General features: G+C 43.4%; 2 protein-coding genes across 7 annotated transcripts in view; one reads left to right on the top strand and one right to left on the bottom strand.

The window, feature by feature from the left end:
• Nucleotides 1-13,534, top strand: part of GEMIN5 (gem nuclear organelle associated protein 5) — a 33,738-nt gene extending 20,204 nt beyond the window's left edge. For both annotated transcript variants that reach the window (XM_026659477.1, XM_026659476.1), the window contains exons 19-28: nucleotides 484-579; nucleotides 879-1,016; nucleotides 1,542-1,689; nucleotides 2,754-2,873; nucleotides 4,858-5,068; nucleotides 6,242-6,499; nucleotides 7,509-7,671; nucleotides 8,251-8,809; nucleotides 9,303-9,399; nucleotides 12,891-13,534. In XM_026659477.1, the coding sequence (XP_026515262.1) occupies nucleotides 484-579; nucleotides 879-1,016; nucleotides 1,542-1,689; nucleotides 2,754-2,873; nucleotides 4,858-5,068; nucleotides 6,242-6,499; nucleotides 7,509-7,671; nucleotides 8,251-8,809; nucleotides 9,303-9,399; nucleotides 12,891-13,058 (1,958 nt within the window). In that variant the 3' untranslated portion in view covers nucleotides 13,059-13,534. The remainder of the gene's footprint in view (nucleotides 1-483; nucleotides 580-878; nucleotides 1,017-1,541; nucleotides 1,690-2,753; nucleotides 2,874-4,857; nucleotides 5,069-6,241; nucleotides 6,500-7,508; nucleotides 7,672-8,250; nucleotides 8,810-9,302; nucleotides 9,400-12,890) is intronic.
• A 1,439-nt stretch (nucleotides 13,535-14,973) lies between these two features.
• On the bottom strand, nucleotides 14,974-25,622 carry CNOT8 (CCR4-NOT transcription complex subunit 8). Of its 5 annotated transcripts, XM_024214207.2 has the most exons (8): nucleotides 25,474-25,622; nucleotides 24,663-24,752; nucleotides 23,672-23,878; nucleotides 20,442-20,635; nucleotides 18,701-18,862; nucleotides 17,673-17,817; nucleotides 16,670-16,780; nucleotides 14,974-16,360 (listed from the first exon to the last, which is right to left on the bottom strand). In XM_024214207.2, the coding sequence occupies exons 3-8, from the start codon at nucleotides 23,786-23,788 to the stop codon at nucleotides 16,211-16,213; spliced, it is 879 nt and encodes a 292-aa protein (XP_024069975.1). In that variant the 5' UTR covers nucleotides 23,789-23,878; nucleotides 24,663-24,752; nucleotides 25,474-25,622; the 3' UTR covers nucleotides 14,974-16,210. The 5 variants fall into 5 exon arrangements, with proteins under 5 accessions (XP_024069975.1, XP_024069977.1, XP_024069979.1 ...); XM_024214209.2 differs by lacking the exon at nucleotides 24,663-24,752; XM_024214211.2 differs by lacking the exon at nucleotides 24,663-24,752 and having other exon boundaries at nucleotides 23,672-23,813.
• Between the last annotated feature and the right edge of the window lie 520 nt (nucleotides 25,623-26,142).

Genomic DNA, 26,142 nt, shown 5'->3' with positions numbered 1-26,142 from the left:
ATGAAAATTCATGACTTTGGCTTTCCCTGTTAGTACTCTACTCTGTGTTTGTGTTACAGATTATTATTTATAGCAAACTCAAATATGGATTAGTGTCAAGCACAAGAGTATGACTTCATTGCAGGAGAAGTTGGGCTATGAGGGAGATGTCTCTGTTCACACAATGATTTCCTTAGATGCAAAGGGCATAAATCAAAATACTAACTGAACTTGGGTTTGGATAAATATTCTTACTCCACCTTGAAGGTCCTTTAAATCGGATATAGAAGTGGTGTGCATATGAGAACCAATTAGATCTGTTTTGTATATAGGACAGGGAGCAGAAGCTATCTGCTATAAGTATTTTTGAAGGTAAAGTGGAGTGTAATTATAAAATGGATTTGAAGGTCTCTTTCTCCTTTCCACCCTCTGTTCCCTGGTTGCTCCTAGTATGTTCACGGCATGTAGATAGTTCTCACTCGCTCTTTATTTTCTCTCTGGTAGGCCTGAATGAGGGTTTGGCCCCAGACTCAGGGGATCATGTTCATTTGGGGATGTTTACAGATAGAGCTGCACTGTACAGGATGATGGAGGTGGAAGGTAAGTGGGGTAATGAATCAGGTTTGAAACCTATCTGATTGTTTCCATTATTCTCCAAATGTGGAGAGAGACGTGAATCTTGTTTAATTTGTGACTGTACTGTCCATTAAAACAAGGGTGCGAGAGCACTGGCTGGAGCCAGGCATGGTGCCTGGATGAAGGCATTGTGCTTGCTTCTCTCAAATTCAGACTTGCGGCCTCTGTTTTAGCCCTGGGTGCACTCGCTTTCCCCTGTGCAGCATATGGCACTATTGCACTCGTGCTGGTACCGAACCAAGAGGCATGTTTGTTTCAAATAGGAAAAAGCCACTTGGAGAATGGGCACTCGGAGTTGTTCCAGCAGCTCATGTTGTGGAAAGGAGATCTGAAGGGCATCCTCCAGTCAGCTGCTGAGCGGGGAGAGTTGACAGACCAGCTGGTAGCAATGTCACCCATGGGTATGTTTGTTCTTCTTACATGTAAGCAAATGGATTTAGCTCTTAAGGGTATCGTAGTGTTAGTTGTGCAGGACCCGAAGCAGGTCTTGTCTGTAACACTGTGCTAACAATACCTGCATACAAAACAGACAGAGAGAAATCCCCATAGACAATCTCTGGGACTGGGGGAGGAGGGAAGAATGCCCTGTGAATTCCTTTCGGATTCCCAGACAGGGCAAACATCTACTTCCAAGCACAAAAACGAATTGTCCTCTGACATGTGATGGTCCTTTCAGTCATTTGATTTTTGTTTAAATAAACTTGTAAGAACTGATCCTGGTACCGTCTAGTCCCATGGTCACTTCCAAATCTTTTCCCTGTCCCATTGCTTAGGTGACTCAATTTAGAATGTTTACAACATAACGAGCTATCCTAAGGCAGAAACGGGCTATGTGCAGAAGTCGCTGAGTTTAGAAGTCAGTTTTACAGGGAATCCTTCCTAAGTGTACGTCCTTGTCTTTAGCTGTGCTACCTTCTGTCTTGCAGCTGGCTATCAGGCCTGGGTGTGGACAGTAGAAGTTTACGCGAAACAGCTGTGCTTTCAGGAACAGTATGTCAAGGCTGCCTCTCATCTCCTCTCCATTCACAAAGTATACGAGGCTGTGGAGCTACTGAAAACGAACCATTTTTACAGGTCACTGCACTGGACCATTTTGATAGTTTTTAATGCAAATGGAGAGGTCTGACTGTTGTCAATTTCACTTCTTGGCTTTGATGTACTAGTATGGTACTGTAATATCTGAATCACAGATGTTGCAGGGGACTACACCTCTACCTCGATATAACGCGACCTGATATAACACGAATTCGGATATAACGCGGTAAAGCAGTGCTCCAGGGGGGCGGGGCTGCGCACTCTGGATCAAAGCAAGTTCGATATAACGCGCTTTCACCTATAACGCGGTAAGATTTTTTTGGCTCACGAGGACAGCGTTATATTGAGGGAGAGGTGTATTTAAAAGGAACTAGACAACTTAAAAATCAGACTTTTGTCTGAATATATTTAACTACTGCTACAGGTAACTCCTAAGATCACTGAAAGAGATTCGAGAAAAGATGTACTAATTTCTTTCTTTTGTGAATTTGGCAGTACTTTGCTTTCAGTCAGTCCCACTTTTTCTTTGGTATAGCCAGTCAGTTTTTTTCTTTTGTTTGCTTGACTGAGAAAACATTTTACAAAATAGAGAAATAGACAAAATCATAATACTTAGTGGGCAAGGGGACCCGGGCAGGTTTTTTGTCTGTGAAACTACTGTTAACTCATTATTACTTTAGTTTACTGGATTTCAAATGGATGTTCCTTTTTTAAATTAAATAGGATGCAGTGAAATAACAATGAATGGAAACATTCTCATTACCATTAGTTACTGTAAACAAGATGCATATTTTTAAATAAACTCTCCCCTAGGCATACCGCATTGCATAGCTAGCCAGGTGTGTTTGCATTTTTTGGTTTCCTCAGAAGCATCGGGTATTTGCAGCTACTGGAGGTGGAATCCCATAATTAATTGAACCAACAGCTTGATCGATTGAGATAATTCTTTCCTACATCTTGGGCCTAAAATACTTCAGTCAGTTTCCTTTTGAAGCCCCAGGAAGACTGTGGCTGTGAAAGGAGTGGGCCTAAGTGTGTGGTCTTGTATGCAGGTAATATTTTCAACTGGATTCTCTCATACGAGTTTCTCTTGTTTGCCTCAGGGAAGCGATTGTAATTGCTAAGGCCAGGTTGCGTCCAGAAGATCCAGTCCTGAAGGATCTCTACACCTGCTGGGCAGCAATACTGGAAAAAGATGGTCATTATTCCACAGCAGCCAAATGGTAGGTGCCAGCCAGAGGGGAACAACATTGTCTTACTGGCAAAAAGAGAGAACATTCCTAGCTCTTCTTGAGAGACTATTCTAAACATAATGGCTGAGATTTCGTTTGAGTGTTCGTTTTGGTGGCCGCATTTTAAGATTTTCTGAGAGAGGAATGAGAGATAAGGTAGGTGAGGTAATATCTTTTATTGGACCAACTTCTGTTGGTGAAAAAGACAGGCTTTCGAGCTCCACAGGGCTCTTCTTCAGGTCAGGGAAAAGTACTGGGAGAGTCGCAGCTAAATACAAGGTGGAAGAGATTGTTAAGCATAAGGAGTTAACACATGTTGCAAGAGACCATTCGAAATGAAGTAGGCATTTAACACCTCTGCAGTCATATACATAAGTGGGTTACAGACTTGTAACAAGCCATAAATCCAGTATCTCTGAGGCCATGATTTCTGGTGACTGTAATTACACGGCCCTGATTATCTTAGTATCTGAGCACCTCAGTCTGTATTCTCACAACACCCCTTTGAGGTAGGGAAGTGCTGTTACCTCCATCTTACAGATGGGGAACTGAGGCACAGAGACTGAGGCCTGCTGTACACAACCGAGTTAGGTCGATGTAAATCGACCTTACTCTGCAAGCATCTATACTACAATGTCGTTCCTGAAGGCGCCCACTACACTGACCTAATAAGTCTACCTCTGTGAGAAGCATAGTGCTTAGGTCGATATAGTTAGGTCAACGCAAGGTCAGCGTAGACACTGCATTGACTGTTCCTGCAGCCGCTGGTGGCTGACCGCCCAGAGCCCCGCGGCTTGGGGCTCGCAGCTCTGGGCAGTCAGTGCCCCTACTGTCCGTTAAATCGGTGGAAGTGCTCCTGGTGAGGATGCATACCACTGACAGAAGGAACATAGGGTAGCCAAGAAAAATCTATTTTTATTACTGCAGTGGTTGTACGTTGACTTAAGTCGACTTACTTTTGTAGTGTAGACTTGCCTTGAGTGAATTTCATGCAGGATGTCTGTGGTGGCGCAGGGAACTGAACCCAGCTCCCAAGTCCCAGGGGGCATCCCAACTGCTGGGCCATCCTTCCCCCACCTCCGTTGTTTCAAGTTGGATACTCCCAACTGAGGCTCCCAAAGTCACCCATCACTTTTGAAAACTGTCATCATCTGTCGGAATAGTTTTACCTCAGCCTGCCAACTTTCTCATGTGGTGCTGATGCTGACTTCTGAGTTTAGGTGGTGTTCTGATGTCCACGCTTCATAAAGGATGTTGGGAAAATTGGAAAGGGTTCAGAAAAGAGCAACGAGATCTGGAAAAACGTGTCTCGTAGCAAAAGACTTCAGAAGCTCAATCTATTTAGTTTATCCAAGAGAAGCTTAAGAGGTGACTTGATATGGCCTACAAGTACCTACGTGAGGAAGAGATTTCTGATACTAGAGGGCTCTTTACTCTAGTAGAAAAAGGCTTAACAAGATCCAGTGGTCAAAAGCTGAAACTAGACAAATTCAGAGTAGAAATAAGGTGCAAATTTTTAACTATGGAGGTAAATAACCATTGAAACAACTTACCAAGGGACTGGATTCTCCATCACTTGAAGTCTTTATATCAAGACTGAATGTCTTTTGAAGAGATATGCTACAGCTTAAATAGGGATGGGCAGGTATAACTTTCCTCCCCCAGAATCTCTTATTTCCTGTGCCTGGTGTGCATGCCATCAGTCGTTTCACTTCAAAGTATGCAGAGATATCTACAGGTGATGTGACTGCAGGCTTTCCCCTTGGAGTCCTGCACCAGATCAGCTGCCACCTGTTTGCCATAGATCTTTTGAAAAGGGAAGATGAGAACAGCTCTTGGAATGAAGAAGTGGGAGAGAGAGAGAGAGAGAGAGAGACTACTCCTACAGTGCAGGTTGGGGCTGCTGCAATATGTAGTAGGAAAATGACATCTTAATACTAACCTGCTGCTAATTAGTTTTCATCTCTCTCTTTAGTTACCTGGGGGCTGCCTCTCCCTATGATGCAGTTAAAGTGCTGGCAAAAAAAGGGGATGTGACATCCCTTAAAACGGCTGCAGAGCTGGCTCAAATAGTTGGAGAAAAGGATCTGGCGACAACATTTTCTTTCCGATGTGCTCAGGAGCTGCTATCGGCCAGGAATTGGGTGGGGGCACAGGAGGTCCTTCAGCAGCAGGAAAGCTTATTGGTGAGTTTGCTTCCCCCTATAGCAGGGGTGGCCAACCTGAGCCAGAATTTACCAATGTACATTGTGGCTCTTTGGCAGTAATACGTCAGCAGCCCCCCATCAGCTCCCGCTCCCAGCTCCTCCCACCCACCGGCAGCCCCGCCAATCAGCGCCTCCCCCTCCCTCCCCGCACCTCCCGATCAGCTGTTTCCTGGTGTGCAAGAGGCTGGGGAGGGGGGGAGCGAGGGCATGGCAGGCTCAGGGGAGGGTGCGGGAAGGGGTGGTGTGGGGGCAGGGCCTGTAGCAGAGCCAGGGGCTGAGCAGTGAGCACGCCCCGCACATTGGAAAGTTGGCGCCAGTAGTTCCAGCCCCGGAGTCGGTGCCTATATTAACTTCTGAAGAGCCACATGTGGCTCCGGAGCCACAGGTTGGCCACCCCGGCCCTACAGCAACAGGCTCCTTCCAGATACAGACCCACTTAGCAACCACTCGCCTTGCATTAGAACAGCCTGCAGATATTGCTGTGATCCGGCTGAACACTCCCTTTGGGGTTCTTCCTGGCTGAAAAGTTTTGCCCAAGGTTTATTTCTATAGCACTGTGTGTGTGTGATACTTTGCAGACATAAGCAAAGGGTCCCTGTCATGGGTGGTTTGCAATCCAAGATAGATAGGATATCCCCATGCATATCTAACATGGAGGAGTGGAAGGGAGAGAGATGCCAAAACACATGGAAGGGGAGAACTGGACCCTGGGAGAGCATTTTTGTCTTTTTGTTTAAATAATGAGTTACCATTGTTGAATTGTCCTGTGACCTTTTTTTAATATACAACTATGATCCGGTGTTGCAGTGGGGTCACTCTACCTAAGCAGAGTCAGCAGTGGAAAGAATATGTAGCTCAGTATCTTCCTAAAAGATACACACTAGCTCAGCCAAGCCTTAATATTGCAATTGGTGGGCAAAATTCTCTGGCTTGAGTTCTGGAGGAGGGCCGACTATATGATCATAAGGGTCTTCTTCTGGCCTATAAATACCATCCCACAGTAGCGCTGCCTGGAGCACGGAGCTAGTGAAACAAGATTTCACTGCACTTGCTTGCCAGGGGGGTTTATTCAGTCTGCTCTCATATCGCTGAAGGTTTTTCTTTATCCTCAGATTAACAACAGTTCAGCGCATTCTTCCATTTCGCTTTCAGGGACAAAGACTAGTTTTCTGCCTTAACGAATTGCTGTGCAAATGCCTTAGCGAAAGGAATCCAACTGAACGGAAAAGCTGCTCTCTGCCCTGTTACCACAGCTGGGTTGTGAGGAACCAGGGCTCTTTCCTGGAGCTGGTGAGCGAGGTGTGGCGGAGCGTGTTTGGTGTGAATACCACTGAACAAGCCAAGACTGTATTTGAGCAGCTGCACAGTATTGAGTATCCTCCTGCCACCAGCAACACACATCCCAAACAGGTAATTTATCTCAAAGCTGTGTGTACTAGCACTTGCGCCTCTGAAAGTGGGGACAGGGTGAGGTAATAGAATAGAACCTTGATTTTACAAATGCCGATCTTGCGATCGAGCACTTATATGAACCATTTTTCCCAAGGTGGGGAGGGAGGGAGGGAAGAATCACGTAATGAAAATTGTCTGTGAAGAACACGTCTTCCCGTTCCGGTGCCTTCATTGCAGTGGTGTGAAGGGCAAGAAGAAAGTGAGGCAGTGCCCCGTACTGAACCTTATGCAACAGACCTACTGTAATTTTGAGATGTTCCATTTAATGTTTTTTTGATTTTTATGAACTCCACAATCTCCAGTAGGGAAAATAGGGGTTCTACTGTAATGCAAGCACAACTTTAACTATAGGACTGGGGTCACAACAGCACTAACCATTCACTGTGTGGCAGACTGGATTGGCTCCCATGACCAGGTTGATGGTTCAAGACTGTGTATAAAAAGATGCTAGGAGGGGAAGAGTGCTCTTAGGGCTTGTCTACATTACCCGCAGGAGCGTAGGTGAAGTTGCGTAACTTAGATCGATCTCCACGCCCCACCCACCAGTGTAGACCAGACTTTAGCGTTGAAGTACTAGATTGGGACCCAGGAGATCTCAGTTCAGTGTCCAGCTCTGCTCCAGACTCCCGGTGTGACTTTGGATGAGTTACTTAACCTTTCCATAGTCCTGTTTCCTCAGCTGTAGAATAGGATGCATGCTTGCCGTTGTAAAGCCCATAGTCCTACTTGTCGCTCTAAAGTGCTTTGACCTCCTCAGCTGAAAGAGGATATGTACATTGTAGCAGAGCTAAGTGGGGCATATGTTAAGGTTGGCTGGGGTTAAGTGAGGTTTTGAGGGACTCTTCTGGGTTCCTTTCACAATGAAAACAACCTGTAAGCTTTGCATATGGCTGCACTTCTGTTATCCTGAAGACCCCTGCGTGGCTTGCAACAGAACTCTTAACAAGGACTCTGCTGTTTTCTCTAGCTCCTGTTCCATATCTCTCACGATCTCACCCTAGCAGTGCTGAGCCATGAGACAGCTTCATGGGATGAGGCAGTGAAGGCTATTCTTGGAGCTGTGACCCGCAGCTATGATGCCGGGAACTTTATTCTTATGCAGGAAATCTGCAATCTCCTCCTTCCCAAAGGTAAACCTCCTCCTTCAGTTTGCTGGCGTTGTGAGCAGCTCTTCAGTGCGGGATCTCCATAAACGCCAGTCCCCTCAGTGGGCTTTGCTAGATCTTAATAGAACTCAAAAGAAGGAGACATTCCCATCAGCACATCCACGCTCACACTAGTTAGGCTAAAACATTGTGTAAGGGAGATCAACTCTCCAGCTTCAAGATGTAAACCAACCACTAACTGTCTGGGGTTAGGAAGACATTTCCCTTATGACCCGGTTATTCCATAATTGTCTTCTGCAGGGTTACTTACATCTTCCTCTGAAGCATCTGGTATTGCTGGAGTCAGGATACTGGCTAAATGGACCCCAGGGGTGATCTGCTATAGCAATGCCTATTGTATCATTTAGCTTCCAAAGCATTGGAAGTTGTGGGGGTCTCTGTAAATGTTAGGAAGCCGTCCCTATCTGCTCACTGCACTTCAAAGCTAACTCCGCAGTGAATCTGGGCCCCTTGTGTAGCTTTGCAAAATATGGGCATTGGGCAGTTCTGTGTATTGTTTTGGAGAAACCCTTTTAACACAGCTCTTTTCCAATCCCCTTTCAGGCTGTGATCACCTGAGAGACCATCTGGACAGCACAAACACTCAGAGCATGGCGGCTTACAGAAGTTTAGAGGGCTTTGTGGGTTATGGGCTGCTGTATGATCTATGGTGGAACCTACCCAAGGATTCCCTTGTCTCAGTACAGGCTGTGCTGGATTCTGTGCCATGTCCTAGTGAGCAGACAGCTGTTGACCAGAGCTACCCTACAGCTGTCTCTTCCCCTGAAGAAACTGCTAATCAAACTGAGATGGAAGAAAACCTACCCAGTGCAGACCATAACAGTAGGACAGAAAGCAACACAACAGCTAGCTTAAGCGATTTGGGAGAGAGGCAGTTGAAATTGAATGGCTATAAAATGCTCCTTTCCGAAGTGCATGCTGCTTTGCAGAGCACCCAGAAGGATGTATCTGAAGTCCAGCAGACATTGGCAGACATGATCCGCCAGCACCAGCGGAACAACCTCCAGGAAAGCATAAAAGATGGCATGCAGGAAAGCAAGATGCATGTGAGCTCCGAGATTGAATCGGATGGGCTGGTGTCCCCAAGCAGCCAGAGCCAGTGGTAGGTTTCAAAACCGCGAGGTGCTGAGTGAGATCAGATTCTGCTTTCTCAGTTTGCAGTTGCTCTGGCCTCCAGCTTAATTCACTCACTGTACCAGTCCTGAGAAACTAAAATCACTGACGCTGTTCACAGGCCATTTCAAAAACTTGAACAAATGAGAATTCACGTCCAATGGCAAAGGATTGTCGGAGAGCTCTGAACTGAACTGCCACACTCCTAAGCATACTGTAGATGAGTAAATGCCCTTAAAATACAAAATGCCTTAATGCTGCCTAGCTTAAGCAATGACTTAAGAGGGCAGGAGAATGGAAAGGGCAGGCTAGACAGAAGAATTTCTCTCTCTCCATTGGTGCATGATTTGTTTGGCCTTTGTCATTCAAGAGTTGTACATGGCCATGTTCGGTTTAGTTTACCTGTCTCCCCTGCTTTGAACGTGGGGACAGTACACTTAGGTAAAGCAATTATTGTAACATATGTTATATTCTCTTGACAGTAAAGAAGCAGCAAAGGACCCAGTTTCCCTGCCTGAGCTGATGAAACAGCTGACAGAGGCAAACCAGAAATTAGCAGAATTTCCAGAGAGTTTAAAGGTAAGGTTTAAAATGGGATAATACAGGTCAATAAGATGACAATCTTTGGTGCTTGCTAATAAGGTAGTTTCTTGGCCAAAGAAAATAGCACTTCAGGTGCTATGCTACTATTGCACTCTCCAGTTCTGCAAGTTAACGGGAAGCAGGAGTCTAGATTTAGGCTTGCTCAAGTGTTTCATCTCTACAGTGTCTGATGTAGGTAGAGGGGCAAAGTGCTGTTTTTTGCCTGGATATACTTGTTTGTGCCACTTTAAAGAGACAAGTACCCCATCATGTCTGGACAGGAGAAACCACTTCACTGCAGTCCAAAAATGAATGATAGACACATGGCAGCTTGCCATTGGCTCTAGTCACAACACAAACGTTGCATTGAGAGAGTTCAGTTGGTTACAGTCATCATCTCCTTGGTTAGACTGTTTGCACTAAACCTGAGAAAAGTTTCCTGGGCCACACAACATGAGTAGCTTCTCTAGTTGGGTGAGGAGTTGTAGATTGTTGTGATGTAATTTCCTCCTCAAACGTGACTTCTTCAGTATAGTTAGAAGGACTTTGAGAAGTCTTCACACTAGCTGGAACTTTGAACTACACTCCAGTATGAATCTTTCATGTGCTTTAAAAATATTCCTTACTAGTTATGGTGATTATGTAAGAACGTAAGACCAGCCATACTGAGTCAGACGAATGGTCTGTCTAGCCCAGTATCCTGTCTTTGACAGTGGCCGGTGCCAGATGCTTCAGAGGGAATGAACAGGGCAATTATTGAGTGATCCATCCCCTGTTGTCCAGCCCCAGCTTCTGGCAGTCAGAGGTTTAGGGACACCCAGAGCTTGGGGTTGTATCCCTGACCGTGTTGGCTAATAGCTCTTGGACGGACCGATCCTCTATGAACGTATTTTTTATTTTTTTTCCTTTTGAACCCAGTTATACTTCTGGCCTTCACAACATCCCCTGGTGAGGTGTTCCAGGAGTTGACTGGACGCTGTGTGAAAAAGTATTTCCTTTTGTTGGTTTTAAACCTGCTGCCTATTGACTTCACTGGGTGACTCCTGGTTCTTGTGTTATGTGGAAGAGTAAATAACACTTACTCACTTTCTCCACACCATTCATAATTTTAAGACCTCTATCATATCCCCCATATTTGTCTCTTTTACTAAGATGAACAGTCCTAGTCTTTTTAATCTCTCCTCACATGGAAGCTGATCCATACCCCTGATCTCTTTTGTTGCCCTTCTCTGTACTTTTCCCAATTCTAATATATCTATTTTCAGATGGGGTGATCAGAACCACATGCAGTATTCAAGGTGTGAACATACCATGAATTTATATGGAGGCATGATGGTTTTTTGTCTTATTATCTATCCCCTTCCTAATGGTTCCTAACATTCCGTTATCTTTTTTGACTGCCACTGCACATTGAGCAGATGTTTTCAGAGAACTATCCACAATGACTCCCAAGATCTCTTTCTTGAGTGGGAACAGCTAATGTACGCCTCATCGTTTTGTATGTGTAGTTGGGATGATGTTTTCCAATGTGCATTACTTTGCATTTAGCAACACTGAATTTCATCTGCTGTTTTGTCACCCAGTTTTGTGAGATCCCTTTTTAAGTCTTTGCAGTCAGCTTTGGACTTAACTATCTTGAATAATTTTTGTTTCATCTGCAAACTTTGCTGCCTCGCTGTTTACCCCTTTTTCCAGACCATTTCTGAGTATGCTGGACAGCACTGGTCCCAGTTCAGATCCTTCAGGGTCTACTCTTTACCTCTCTCCACTGTAGAACTGATAATTTATTCCTACCCATTGTTTCTTATCTTTTTAACCAGTTTCTGATCCATTGAGAGGACCTTCCTCTCATCCCATGACTGCTTATTTTGCTTAAGAGCCTTTGGTGACGGACCTTGTCAAAGGTTTTTTGAAAGTCCAGGTACACTATATCTACTGGATCACATTTGTCCATGTTTGTTGACACCCTCAAAGAATTCTAATAGACTCATGAGGCATGATTTCCCTTTACAAAAGCTGTGCTGATACCCTGTTCATCTAGGTGTCTGATAATTCTGTTCTCTTCTGTAGTTTCAACCAGTTTGCCTGGTTGAAACTACTGAAGCTAGGCTTACCGGCCTGTGATTGCCTTTGGAGCCTTTTTTAAAAATCAGCACTACATTAGCTATCTGCCAGTCACCTGGCACAGAGGCTGATTTAAGCTATGCTTTTACTATTCAACCAAGGAATTTCTACCCATAGAGATTCTATGGTACTGCTTGATTCAGTTAAGATTTTTACTGTATTTGACTCTCACAGATAGTGCCACTTCCCCATGAGCACAATCTATTCTCATTCCTGTATATTTGGTACCCTGGTATTACCATGTCCTACTAATCATCATCATTCTACCCTGTTTCTGTGATGCCTATTATATCAATAGTTTCATTTAATACAAAGAACTTGTTCACCCATCTTTGTATTTAGACTTCTTGCATTTGTAGACAAGCACTTATAAAATTTGTCAATAGTCTGCCTTCATTTGATGTAATTGAATGGAACTCTTTCATTTGACTGTTCCTCTTAGCTCCTACCTGTACTTTTATCAGCTTCTATCCTCTCTGCTTTTGTAGGATATAAAGTATCCTCCTTAATAAATCCTCCCCTAAAGGATGTGTCTGTCTTCCACACCTGTGAGCTTTCCCCTACTCTTTAGTTTAAAAACTCCTCAAACCTTTTTAATTTTACATACCAGCACTCTGGTTCTGTTTTGGTTAGGTGGATCCCATCCTTTCCATCTAGACTCCTCCGTTCCCAATAAACCTAAATCCCTCCTCCAAACACCATCATCTCATCCATGCTCTGAAACCCTGCAGTTCTGCCTATCTAACTGGCCCCATACATGGAACTGGACGCATTTCAGAAAATGCTACCATGGAGCTCCTGGTCTTCAATCTCTTACCTAACAGCAGCCTCGAGGACCTCTCTCTCCAACCTTTGCCTGATGTCACTGGTTCCTACATGTATCATGACCATTGGCTCCTCCCCAGCATTACACAAGTCTGTATAGATGTCTCAGAGGTCCGCACCTTTGCACCTGGCAGGCAATTCACCATGTGTAAATAAACGCTTCTTACTAGCTCAGCAATAACAGCTGAAATTAGATGATGAATTAACGTAATATTTTTAAAAAAATCAATATAAACCCATGTGTGCTTGTCCTCATCCCCTACCCTTCTGGATTCTGCAGTAAAAGTAGAAGGCAGCCGTTCTGATCCTGAATACAAACTCAAGGAGGAGGAAACAAACTTGGCTAAACACAAATATATTCTGTACTAGAAAAGGGAATGCATTAAACTGCAGCAAAAGATTTGCTTTTCCCAAGTGCTCTTCCACTTTGTGCCACTGTCAGCAGTATTTCCACAGATGGTTTCCCTCTCCCTGAATTACTTTACATGCTAGTACCCCCTTGTTTAAAGCGCAGATAACATCTATGGTTCTCTTTGCAGGTCTTCCCTTTCCCAGATGTGCTGGAGTGTGGCCTTGTGCTACTTCACATTGGATCCCAGTGCCCCACAGAGCTGAGTCCAGAACTGCAGCAACAGGCCTTGGACCTGGTTAGGAAATACAGCAGAGCTAAAGTTTATGAAAAAATCTGCAGAAAGTTCTTAACGTGAAGTTATATTCAAGCCCGGGCAGCCTGAGTTACCAGCAGCTGCTCCAAGCCAGGGCTGTACTGTTCTTTTTGAAGTGAAGAACTCTCTCTCTCTCTCTCTGTGGTCACCATACTTTGGAGGATATTTTGTTCTAGAAAATGGAGTACCAAAAATCAAGTTTATATACAGACTCCCACTGACTGTCAGTTACTAATGGCCCCTTACAGCCCATAATTGATACTGTGCTTGTAAAAGTGGAAAGCTGCCCTTTGCCTTTAATATATACATCTTGTCTAAATTAGCTTTTTTAACAACTTTGGGGAGGGGAAATTATGCCAGAGAAGCCCTTGAATTTACATACACATTTGTAACCAAATTAGACCGCTACATCCACACTTTGGCAGTAAAAAGGTAGTAGTTGCCATCTAATTAAAGAGCAGTAACTTGATTTAATTTTAAGCAACTTACTACTTAACCCAGTTTGTCTTGGGCACGTTTGGGGGCGGGGGGGTAGGGGAAGGCAAAGTGTTTTGCTTCCTCTTTAAATAAAAGTCTTACATTTTGCGCTTTGAATTTAATTGGAAAGATGGTTGGGGAGAAAGAAACCAGAGGTTATTTTTTGAAGGGTATTAGTATTAAGCTGACAGTCAGGTTTTATTCACACTGTACCATATGCTACTTTAGGTTCAGTTCTGTCAAACAAGAAATTTTTCCTGACTAAATGAAGTCTCCATGTTCATCTTAAGGGAAGGTAGGAGTGGCAACCTTTTATGAATGTTTGCTGAAGAGGAAAGTAGGTTCCTCCTGTTGCTACATTGATGGTATATTTGGCCCTAACAGTAGTTCAGGTGGGATGTAAAAATCAAGGCCTTTGGTATGTGTTAGAGATGAACTAAGTAACTGTTGACCCTTAATATTTCATGTACAGCTAGCCTCAGGATTCACGTAAGGCTTTGCTTGTTTTAATTTGAAATGTCAGTTCTTCCCTTGAAGCCCAGATGTTTGCCATCACAAAAAGCTGAGCTGCAGCTCAAGGAACCCCTGTAACTGAGACCAGCGAGTGTTCAGAGGGATGGATTTACCTATATGGTGCAGCTAGGGCAAGGAAATTCAAGATGAGTAAAGCTGGAGCACTTGTTCGGGTCCAACATGTAAACTTGACTTGAAGGGAAGGTATTAAAGCTGCTTTGGCAGAGCAGAGATAGGTAGCAGCATATTCATTATACTAAGGAAAAGACCATTTGTAGAACCAAAGTCCCAAATATTGGTCTGATGAACCCTTGTTCGTGGTCTAGGGAGAAGTAGGTAACCCTAGAATCATGTTGCTTGTGTGCAAAGCAAGATGCCTGGAAACCAGAAGAGGGTGCTATTGCTCCATAAGGAAGTCCCCTTCACCCTCTGCCAAGGCAGGCGTAGCTGTGCCCTCACCATAAGACAAAGATATAAGGGAAACAGTCAGCTTCCATCGCAAACTGGCCTTACATGCTGGCAAGGCTCCAAGAGAACACAGCATAAGAAAACTCTGCTCTGTTTCTCACCTCAATAGACCTGGGAACCAACAGCCAAACTACTTCAGCTGCCATTAACAAGTATTTAGGGCTGGGGTACAGCTACCCTCTAATCATGTGTTCATTCCCCTTTCTGAACTGCAGAACCTCCCACATTCATTACAGCCAATATAATATGTCCCAAGATATAATAACTAGCCTCCTGGAGTTGGTTAATGGGTATCCCACAACTGGCAAGGTGCAGCAGGTAAAGATCCATTAATTATTGGCTGAAGCACAATTGCGTTAGTCTGTCTGGTCAGTGCTGCCATGCTCATATCCTGCTGCATTTACCTGTAGAGAATTTGGAAAAGTTAATGTAGAACTTCATGAGGTACTTGGCTGTAAGTATTAGAATTAACTAGAAAAGATCAAAACCTATAACTGGTTTTAAAAAAAAAATCTTTATTTTACAAAATTAAAAACATCAATAGTATTTACACGCATTTTAAATACCAGCTTATAACATTTTAATCATTGCAAAAAAATCAAGAATTTTTATAAGCTTGTTAAAATGCAAGACTCAGAAATAGTTTTAATTTGCTCTGGACAAAAGTTTTGGGTTTTCTTTTAAACATATTTCCAAGCTGTTCAAAAATATAGGCCTGTACTTTTAGAATATCTAATTTTTTAAAAAGACAATTCTGAGCTTCCCACTCTTGGGATATTATCTCTATAAAAGGGAAATCCAATTGCTTTGCCAGGCTGTTAAATCACTAAAATATAAAACTAGAGCCACTTTTTACACATTTATGCACCTACTAAACTTGCTCATGCTGTAATGAAAAGGGTAAAATCTTCCACATTATCAGGTAATACCAAGTAGCTGAAGTCAACATCAATTTTGGTCCAAACTGTTACAAATCTCTTCTAGAAAAGGCAAACTTCTAGGCCATTTAAACGATTGCAGAACAGTTTATTGTATTAATACCTATGAGAAGATAGATGAGTCTTACAGGTGTGACACCTCTCTGGCACAACAGTCCTAAAGAAAGTGGGAAATTGTACTGAATTAGAAGCTACGAAGGTGGTCCCCTCAGCTCCAAGTACACCATGTCTGACAGTTACCAAGACAGATCTATTTGAATGTTTGAGCTCCAGAGAAAGTCTTACATTATCCTGTCCCAAAACTCTGCCATGAACGAGTGGGTCGTTTCTACAGAATACGCAAAGATAAAAACAAGCAAAGGATGAGGAGCAGATGTCATCCTTACAGCCAACAAAAAAATTTAAAATAAGCTTCTTAAAGCACAATCTGCAAATGCGTTTGTCTCTCTGATTTCACTGGCATTTCAGAACCTCAGTTCTGCTGAACGTTCTGGAGTAAAGTCTTCCTTGCAGATTCAGTATATTTTAAAAGGAAGAAAACAGAGGTATATACATTAATTGTGTCTCTCTTGTCCTTGGTACTAAAAAGATGGCAAGTCACCAATGCTGCCATTGTTATAAACTCCCTTCTTCTAAGTTTGAACCGAAACGAGGAGCATCTTTTGTCTTCAGCAAATCTCTAGTCCTCATGCCAAATGCATACTGTTGGACGTCATTTGTATGAGAGAGACTGCTGGAAACAGTTTAGGACTGCAGGTGCCACTCTGGGACCATATCTTGCCGAGTGGTACCCAGTTATCACTGCTGCAAGTTGTTGATAATAGCCAAGATGCTCATCTTCTCTTGGGCTGTGTCCACATCCTCATTCTGTTTCTGTGCCACTCCTGTGCCAAGGCCATATAACCGCCCACAGTACTTTGCATCATCAATCGTGTCCTCAAAGAACAACTGGAGGGGAAAAAAATTCTCCATTTTTTATAGTGCCTTTGACCCCAAAGTACAGCTCTGTTTAAATGCCACCCTCCACCCCAGAAGTGGCTGCAATCAACAAACCCATGGGGAGGAGGGGATGGGTGGAGAAGAAATTTTTGCCAACACTACCGAGTTTCACGACTGCTAGTCTAAGGCCTAAAGGGCTGACAATAAGGATCCAAAAATGAAAAGGCCAGGGAGTGCATGCAGGGGAGGGAAAAGTCAGGCCATAAACTATGTCCCCCTCATCTTGCTGTTGGAAGGAGGAGAGGGAGCCAGGGATACCTCTTTCATTCGGAAGAATGCCATTCCTGTGAGCAGAGAGTCTGATCCTGCCTGATGCTGTCGTCCAATTCGTTGCAAATCCAGCTGATCTGCAACTTCTTGAAGGCCTCCCTACAATGAGAGAGAAAAACCACTGATTTAATAACCTGGAATCGCTCCCCTCCCAGTGCTGCCACATACCATGCTTCCACTAGACATGAAGGTTAATGGCTGCCTTTAGAGTTAATCACAGCTGATGTGCCAGTATTAATTAAAAAAAACAAAAGAGCCTGAACTGAGTGACAAATGCTAGGTCATCTGAGCACTGGAACGGCTGAGTTCTCAGTTCAATATCATAGAGATTTGAAGATGAATAGCCCCATAGGTGCTAAATATTAAAAAACTTAGCAAACATTAATACAACCTCAATGCAGCTGGGAAGTAGGTACATGTTCTTCCCATTTTGCAGACAAGGGAAGTGAGGCAGAGAAAGAGGTTAAATACTTGCCTAAAGGCACATTGTCAGAATTGGGATGAGAACTTGGGTATTCCAGTGCTCAGATGACATACCACGGGAAACAACAACTCAGCTCTGGGGGAGGGAAAAACTCTGGGACTGGAAGTTGATGAACAGATTTCAGCTTTTAGCAGTTATCCAAGTCATGCAGTAATTCATTTGAAAGGAAAATGCTGACCACATCTTTTCAGAGAAAGGACAAGTATGCCCAGTCTCAGCAGGCTTCAGAAATAAATACCCTATGAATTCTGTGAACTATTCCCTAATTGATTAGTCAAAAGAGCAGAGGAGGTCGAACAAATCTCTGTCGTATGTACATAGTGCCATTACATGGCTACACATAGCTATAGCCAGAGGAATTACCCCTCACCACCAAATTTTAAAATACTGTACATCTGCAACCAACCCCTATTTTGGCTTATTACACACTTATGTACAGAATGTTATAAACAAGGCAAATCCCAATACGTTCTTCGCTCAACACAGTTACGGACAAGAACTAAATACCTTAAGGTTTTTGCAGCTCTTCATTAGGTATTTGACATCATAGATGGATGGGAAGAAGAGGTTCAAGATATGGAAGAACTCGTGTTCCTCCTCTGGAAGCCTGGAGTCCGTCAGCAGTTTCACCATGTAGCCAAAGTCATAGCCACTGAGAGAGAATTGTGCAAAATCTGGTAAGCCAGCAGCAGCCACAACCAAAACCAATATCCCCTTCCTCACAGTGATGGCTCTCTACTGCATATCATTCAGACCACAGTGATAGCTCTCTACTGCATATCATTCAGACATTAACATCTAAGGGGCTTATAAAACTTTACTCACTTCCCTAAGTGGGAGCGTAGGGCTTACCTCAACCACCTACCTCAAGGAAGGACCTCCTACCACTTGCCTTGTCTACACTCGTGTAAACTTTTCCCTAGTGTAAACTTGGCCTCAGTGGCTGGAGCAATGTGCAATAGGTAAGATAAGAAGGCATAAAGCCTAGGGTCCCATGCCTTTCATCCTCATCTCCAGGAGTGATACCTGGGTGAGCGACAGATGAGAAAGTGACTGTGCACTTAAGTAGTTCAAGAGGCCAACTACAAGAGGGGCAATTCAGCTACACAGACCTTTTCCTCTGTCCAGTAAACTTACATACTAATGATGCTCATAAAAGGGAGAAAGCAGCACTGTGGTAGGGTCAGAAAAACAAACCCTTTAGTTTACAATGCACACAAGTTGGGAGTTTAATAAGCTGTTCCTTATTTTTTTATTTCAGTTTTCTGGTAATTACTCCTGCTTTCAAAGGGGAAAGTTTTAAAAGTTTAGAGTTTAGGGCAAAGGAAGTTCCAACACCAGATAAGCTGGATAGGAACAGTTTGTACTTTACGTAGCTGAAAAAACAAACTATAGAGTTATAAATTCATCTCCTTAAAATCTGTGTTTTATTCATTAAGATCAAAGGTGGGAGTGAATCTGACAAGAAGATTATTCATTTTGCTGCTTCCATATTCTCTGACAAGCAACGCACTTTCAATTCCTCTTGCACCAACCTGTGAAATGAGAGCCATTTCACATTGTCGCAGAGGACCACCCCTGAGGTCATGAGCAACTCTGCAAAGTGCAAGGTATCGATCCCGTCATCCTCATGCTTCTGGAACTGCAGCCCAGAGTTTGCAAGCAGGTCTATGGAATCCTGGGAGTACATGTCCTCCCTAAAAGAGAAAGGCAGCTTTGCATTAGATGTGCTGATCTGGCAGGCTCATAGCTGATTCTGCAAATACTTCAGTTCAAAACACTAGTACAGTGACTGACAATGGCATCACTGGACTGTTTTTTATGTCTCAGTGAACTTCATATCAATTCAGATTACAGGTAAAAGTGTTCTCTAAACTGCTGGTGCTGCAATTGTAACCATCTTTCTGGCTTATGCAACAGCAACAATAGCGATTCTGCAATTGTAACTTGGTTATTAATTCCACTGCTGATGTCCAAGCCAGAAGAACCCACCTTTACTGTGTTGGCTGACAGTTTCTAAGCATTGTTGCCTCTGCTAGCTAGCAGAAGCAAAACAGACTTTTTGTCACAGAAGTGAGCAGATGTGGCTCAAATACGGTCAGCAGACTTGAGAGTAAAGGCCATTGCACATCTCTGCATGTATTACTTTCCTTCATTTCCAATGCCATTTGAGAAATCAAATTGTATTTTTTCCACTCCTAATTATTGACTATTCTGAGGCTTCCCAAACAGGGCTAGGAAGGGGGAGAAGGGATGTATCACATAGAGCTTGGCAGGAACAGGATTTTCTGTTTTACGAGTTAATTTTTTTCCCATTCTGAAACAACGAGAACAAAGATTTTGAAGTTTCCCACAAAATGAAATCTCAAAACAAATTTGTTTTGGGTCAATCAAAATGTTTCATTTGTACTGACATTTTTAATTTTAAAAATTAATATTAAAGAAATATCAAAACAAAAAGCAGTTTAAAAAAAATACCGAAACATTCCATTCCAAAAGTGACAAACCAGAACATTTTGACATTGAGAGGCTGTCTGTTTTGTTCAAAATTAAATTTTGTTGGAATTGATACATTTCTGCAAAGTGTTTAGCTTTCGACAAAGTGCCATTTTCTGACAGAAAAACACTGTCACAAAATTTCCAGCCAATTCTACTAACGTGCACACCCACCCTTTCTTTATGGCTAGATGTGAAAGGGTCCTGAAACTTATTTCTGCTGTTACATGGAGTCATGCTATGGAGAAGATTGAGAATCACTACCCTGTTCTATTTGACAAGATTAGTGCTGCTGGACAGCTAATGGAATTTGGTTAATATTCTTGGCTTAGGTCATAACTTGTACTCCAGCACAGCTCTGGGAAAAGGCACAGATTTTAAGTGTTGCAGAACCAGAAGAAAGCAGATCTGTTATTTCTGGACAACGGAGATGGAGTTTACAGAAAATCATAACCTGGAAGAGTCTTTCAGGTTCCAAAAAGCAAATGTAAGGTACCTCAAGGTTTGGAACTAAACTATCTGGCGGTACCGTCAAGCAAACAACATGTTATGAAGCTCGGATCAAGAGCAATATTTTAACTAGGCTTTGACTTTGAGTATTACAACATCTTCCATGGTGTCAGAAAGGCTCATAACTTAGTCCTTTTGTGCTGAGATCTGAATTTTCCTGGTGCAGCCTCAATTGCTGGCAATGGACATGCTGAAACATGCTGTTGCCAGGTAGAAGTATAATGGGAAGAGCGGGGAGTAGTGGATTGTTCTCTGACTCAGAAGACTTACGTAAGGTTGAATTTGAAGTTAAACTGCCAGGTGTTGATCCCAGAAGGATATTCCCCCTTCTCATTTGTGAAAGTTAGGCCCAGCTGGATGATTTTCAGAAGATCAACATTACACCGAAGAAGTTGATACTGATAATCTATGGAGCTGCGGAATTCACCAATTGGCCTTACTACGACTCCTGGAAACTCTGTATCCTAGGAAAGGAGCATGAAAAGTTAAACCTTGCTATAGCAGCAAGTTGCACATTCAGTCTGACACTAGCAGCTCTCAATGCTAAACTTCCCACCCTTTATATAGATGTACAAAATTACAGTATTTGCTTTATCAGCTTTTTCTCAATGCTGTTTACTACACAACCTTAAACTGCTATACAGCGACCACGAAATCCATACTTGGCCCCCTTAGCAATACAGATGCAGTACAGTGGGCAGGAAGGAATACTAATACACAAGATCTTAAAATATTTAGAACCAAAATGTAAATTCAGACAGGATGAGGGAGTAAGGTCAAGAAAACGTCCCCATAATTCAACCACCCTGAACCTAGAGCGATAGCTCCACATAAGAAATTTTGCCTACCCTTAAGAATTACCTGCTTTTACAAATTAGTACATTAAACGAAGGTTAAATATTTGTATGAGGGAGGTAAAGAATACTTGAGCTGAACAACTTTTACAGCACACTTTAGAGATCTTAGGGGAGAAGTGTGCACACACAACCCATCAACACTAACATACATACACAGACTGAAGAACAGGGCCCTTAATCCATTCTGGGCATACATACTCAAAGCGATATTAGACATCGCATGATCCAAGTAATTCCCATGACTCTTGTATTACCAAAATGGGATATTTTTCATTGACTGTATACTCCCATATTAAAATATGGGGGATGGATGATGTAGCTGATAAATCACAGGATGCCCACAGCTAAATTGTTCAAGCATTTAATCTCAGAATTTTATAGGCATTCCTGTTCATAACAAAACTTTCGGTATCTAATGGTAACACTCGGGCCAAAGAGTACAATACACTGACTTGATGCAACAATCACTCCATGTTTCTGTTTCCTAATCTGTCTCTTCGTTAATAATAAGCAAAATCACAATTTATTTATTTATTTATTTATTTATGGTGTGGAAGTCAGGAAGCTGGGAGATAAATTCAGGAAACAAACAGTCGATAGGTTTACACTCATTTCCTACTGAAGCATTTTTCTTTTCTTTGCTATGTTTTTGAAACCAGCACCACACACCGCATACACTGTACTGCTACTGATTTAAACATTTGTAAAGGAAAAGTACGAAAAATTAAATACACCTCTCTGAATGGTTTTGGTGCTTTTCAGAGAGAGTTGCCGTTTTACTTTTACTTCCCAGCAGGAAGGCTAGTCTGCTCACAGTTTTAAAGTCAAATCCTCCAATTATATTTAATAACTAGAACACCTGATGAACAATTCATACCCTTTGAACAACTAGAATAAAACTGGATTAAGTCAACAAAAAGTTTAGAGAATGCTAAGAGAAACTGCAATTTTAGATAATTTCTATTTCATCCACAGGCCTCCGTTAAAAAAAAGAATCTTTCTGTGGTGATATAGTTTGTTAGCTCCTGCTACTATTCATTTATCAATGGTGCCCTTTCTTTCAGTTTATAATGCTGCTGCATAAATCTAGAGAAGTTTTTTTTTCCTCCTAGAATAAATCCTTTATCTCCCCAATATCTACTAAAACCTATTTTATAATCTGTTGACCACATGTCCTAAAAACACTTTAAAAATCAGCACAGTGGTTATTTGTTGTGTGATCTCCCATGCTGTGGCAGATCATCATTGCTTCTGGGAGACACTACTACTACAACACCACCACACCCCAGGTGCCCTAAACTGATAAGAAACTTCTGCATGAACAAAATGTAAAGAAAGAGGGACATTAATAATGGAGAAAATATATAATATATGAAAAACAGTTTATCTGGCCAGTAGTGTTTGTGTGTTCTCTACTATTATTTCAGATTTGTGGGGTAAATTCCACCCACAGATATGCTCATGCATCTTCTATAGTCTAATTTAATGGGAAATGCAAGTGTATACAAGAATTCAACCTTAGGTATTTGACAGTCTCTTCCACAGCCCAACATCTTCTTTCTGCCTGATTCTACATCAATCATGCATGTGAGACACCAGTTTGGCCATGGAATTGTCAAGTAAATTCAACTTAAATTTCAACTTTGAAAGCTCAAAAAGGAAGAGGTTATAGATGGGAAAGGAGGAAGCTCCTGCTTCAGCACCTTTACGATCCATCCACAGGTGTGTGCATTTCAGTGGTGATGGAACTGATTCATATTTACATACTTGCATAGTGGGTGCCATTAAAAATTGTCTCTTTTCTGTACCACAGCATATACGGAGCTCTCTACCTTCAAAAGGCAAATATGGCTATTGATGCTAAGTGTGCATTCGTAAAGAAATTCGGATACCTTGAGGTTTAGAGATGCTATGTGAAGAGAAAGGGGTTTTTTTGTAAATACTGTAACTATGACATATGTCATAAAGTAAAACATACAGCTTTATGGGTTGTTGTTTTTTTTAAGGTCTGAAAGTTCCCCCTACAAAACTCCCCTCCTGAAACTGTTTCTCAACAAGATTCTTGGACATTTTAAACAAATTTATCTGAATAAGTCAACATGAGATTCGAGCCCAAATCATTTTCTTTCCTATAAGGGAGCAGTACCTGGCCATTATAAAAGGCGAGCAATCCTATTAGCTAACAAGTTGTGACTTGTGTGCCTGTTGCCATATACCAGCATGAAGCCAATATGAACTAGCCCTTCAAAAGAAAAATATGCTAGCTACATTAAACAGCTTATAACCAACTAGGCATCTTAATTATTTTTAAAATCTATTATATGAACAAAATACCACATTCCTACTTGTTAAGCATTAACAGATCTCAGCTGCTCAACGTGGCCTCAAGCCTCACTGTATACTTGTGTGATTTCACAGAGAATCTACATAAACGCTAAGCAAGATATTGAAGGAAGACCATATATTAAAAAAAATCAAGTAACATTTTAAATGCCAAGCAGCTTTCCAACTGTTCCCCCACTTACTATTCATCTTAAATTGACCTTAGAAGACACTTATATTTACATACAAGCAATCAAGCTACCTTCATTGAAATTCCTCAGTTTAGTAAGGTAGGTGATCATTGAAGTACAGCATATTTACCATTGCGATGTAGCTGTAGCTGAGAACTATTTCTCGAATTTTCCTCATTTCTTCTTCCAGATTGTTTGCCCATACTTCACAGATAACCTGACTGTTCTCCACAATTGCTGCTGGCATCTTGCAGGAATTGGAGTAGAAACACCTGATGTCAAAGTTGGATGGTAAGTAGGATAGTGTAGAACCGCAAGTTGTGTAATCTAATCAGTGCTGTAAGCACACACAAACATGTTACTTTATATTAATACATCTTGACAAATCAGATCACAATGACAGACAGTAAGTTAGAATGGCATGTTCTTGGTTTGGGGTATCAGCTTCAGCTGGCATATTTGAGTTATTAAACTAAATTCTTTCCTGCTTTTAGAATATTCTTGCAATAAGCAGTAAGAGAAAAAAGCAAAACCTGTTTTAAATTGGCAGAAGATATCCAGGACTACTAAATCCAATTGATACAAGCCAGTGTCTCTCCTTTTTTAGGTCTGCACTCCAAATGTAAGGCCTATTTCTACAAGCCTAAAGGGACCTAATACCTTAATTTTGTACAGCTTTTGCAACAGTGTTGTTCTGTTAGGGCTAGAAAGTAAGAGTAAATAGCTCCCTACTACACTGTTATTGAAAGATGTGTGCTGCTCTCTGTTTCAATTCCCCAAGGCCTGTTCTACAAAGATTTTGTAGAAGTTTAACTATTCCAGTAAGGAGTGAGCTTTTATGCTGATATAGTTACATCAGTACAACCCCTAGTGTGGACAGTTACAACAGTAAAAATTATTCTGATACATTTATGGGAATAAACACATTGGTATAACTGCATTAACTCATCAGGGGATTGTGCTGATAGTTAAAGCAGTATGAAAACCACGTGTAGACAAGCACCAAGATTATAGCAAGTTACAACATGCAAGGCATCTGGAGTGATTTACAGAAGCGGCAGTGAAACTAAACAGTCCACCCAAAACTTTGTGAAACCACATGCTGATCAATATTGTTTTACCTGCCAAGGAATTAAACTTTTGTTAAGTTTAATACTATCAATGTCGGCTTTTTGGTTCTTGCCACCTCTAGTTTTCCCAGAATTTCCTTACTGCCATGACAGAGAGAAGAGGAAACACACCACCCTTGAGATTACGCTGTTACCATCTTTGGCTTTTTGGCCGCCGATAAGAGACGAGATACTATCTGTGCCTCGTTATTAGTGGGCAGGTCTCCATGTCAATGGCATACCGGTTGGCCGCCCTCCAAGGATTTGTGGGCAGCTCAGGAATGGGGTCCAGAGCCAAAGGGGAAGTTTGCATCTACTGCTTCCGGTGCAATCGGCCAGAAGCCCTAGGTTTACTGCCTCGAGACGCTCCTGTTCCCGAGAAAGAGGGCACACTTGTGATCTGGGACAAGGCCTCCACCGCCTTATCTCGCAGGAGACGGTCTCGCGCCGGGACCTGTCAATCCCCTTGAAGAAGAGGGGCTACATTAGGCCACAGGAGGGCAGCGAAACTGCCCCCCCAGGACCTGCCACGGGCTTCCCAAGAGAGGAAGTGACATGTCTCAGTCACAACGGAAATAAAAAGGCACCGAAATAACCCAGAGGCGCCTTTCCCCAGCGACTGTCACCCCCACTGGCAGCCCCCGGCGCTAGCCGTGGGGGGCAATGGCTGGGGGGGCTCTGCTCCCCACTGCATCCTTTCCTACCCCCCCTCCCAGCCCCCCCACCTCCGTCCCTCGCCCAGCCCCCCCCTCAGCTCCCCTCACTCCGCTCCCCCCTCAGCTCCCCTCAGGGGGCGTCTCACGGGGCCTCCCCTCCACGGCACCTGCTCTCTCCGCCCGGGCCGTCTCCTCACAGGCGCACAGACAGAGAGCGCGGGCTGGGGAGGGGAAGCTGGGCCCTGAGCCGCCACTTCCCGCCGGCCGCTCTAGCCTCTCACTCGGCCTATACTCGTCTGCTCCTTCCCTTCCCCGCCACGGGCGGGCGGGCGGACCTCGCCTGCGCGCCAGCCGCGTCAGAACTTCTCGCGAGAGTTGAGGCTATGCGCAGGGGGTGGGAGGGGGGACGAGGAAGGAGGCACGCCGCCCAACTGCCCGTGCGCACCGCTCGTTCCAACGGCGCGAGCTTCGGAAAGCGATTGGTAGGGCGGCAATAGGCTGCCCGACTGCGCGTGCGCAAGGGAGTGACGGCGAGCGGAGCGTCTTGTTCGACGTGTGCGTGCGCATGCGCAAGGAGGGGGGGAAGGCTGCTCTAACTTCCGGTAGCCGCTTTCCTCGATGGGCCTGGTCCCGGGGCTCCTGCCCGGCGCTTCCGCCAGCGGGGTGGGCGGGCGCTTGCCCTAGGCTGAGGGGAGGAGCGGCGCCTACAGCCAAACGCTTGGGGGGGGGTCATAGGGGGGCTCCTGGCCGGCCGGGGGAGGCCGCGGACCCCGACCCGGATCCCAGGGCCCCAGGGCCCCCTCCTCACAGCTTCCAGCTGGGGCCTTGGGGGATGG

Source organism: Terrapene carolina, unplaced genomic scaffold, assembly GCF_002925995.2.
Source record: "Terrapene carolina triunguis isolate 2854851 unplaced genomic scaffold, T_m_triunguis-2.0 Scaffold629, whole genome shotgun sequence".
NCBI classification, from domain to species: domain Eukaryota; kingdom Metazoa; phylum Chordata; order Testudines; family Emydidae; genus Terrapene; species Terrapene triunguis.
Note: the sequence above shows the minus strand (reverse complement) of the source record. Positions and strands in the feature narration are given on the sequence as shown.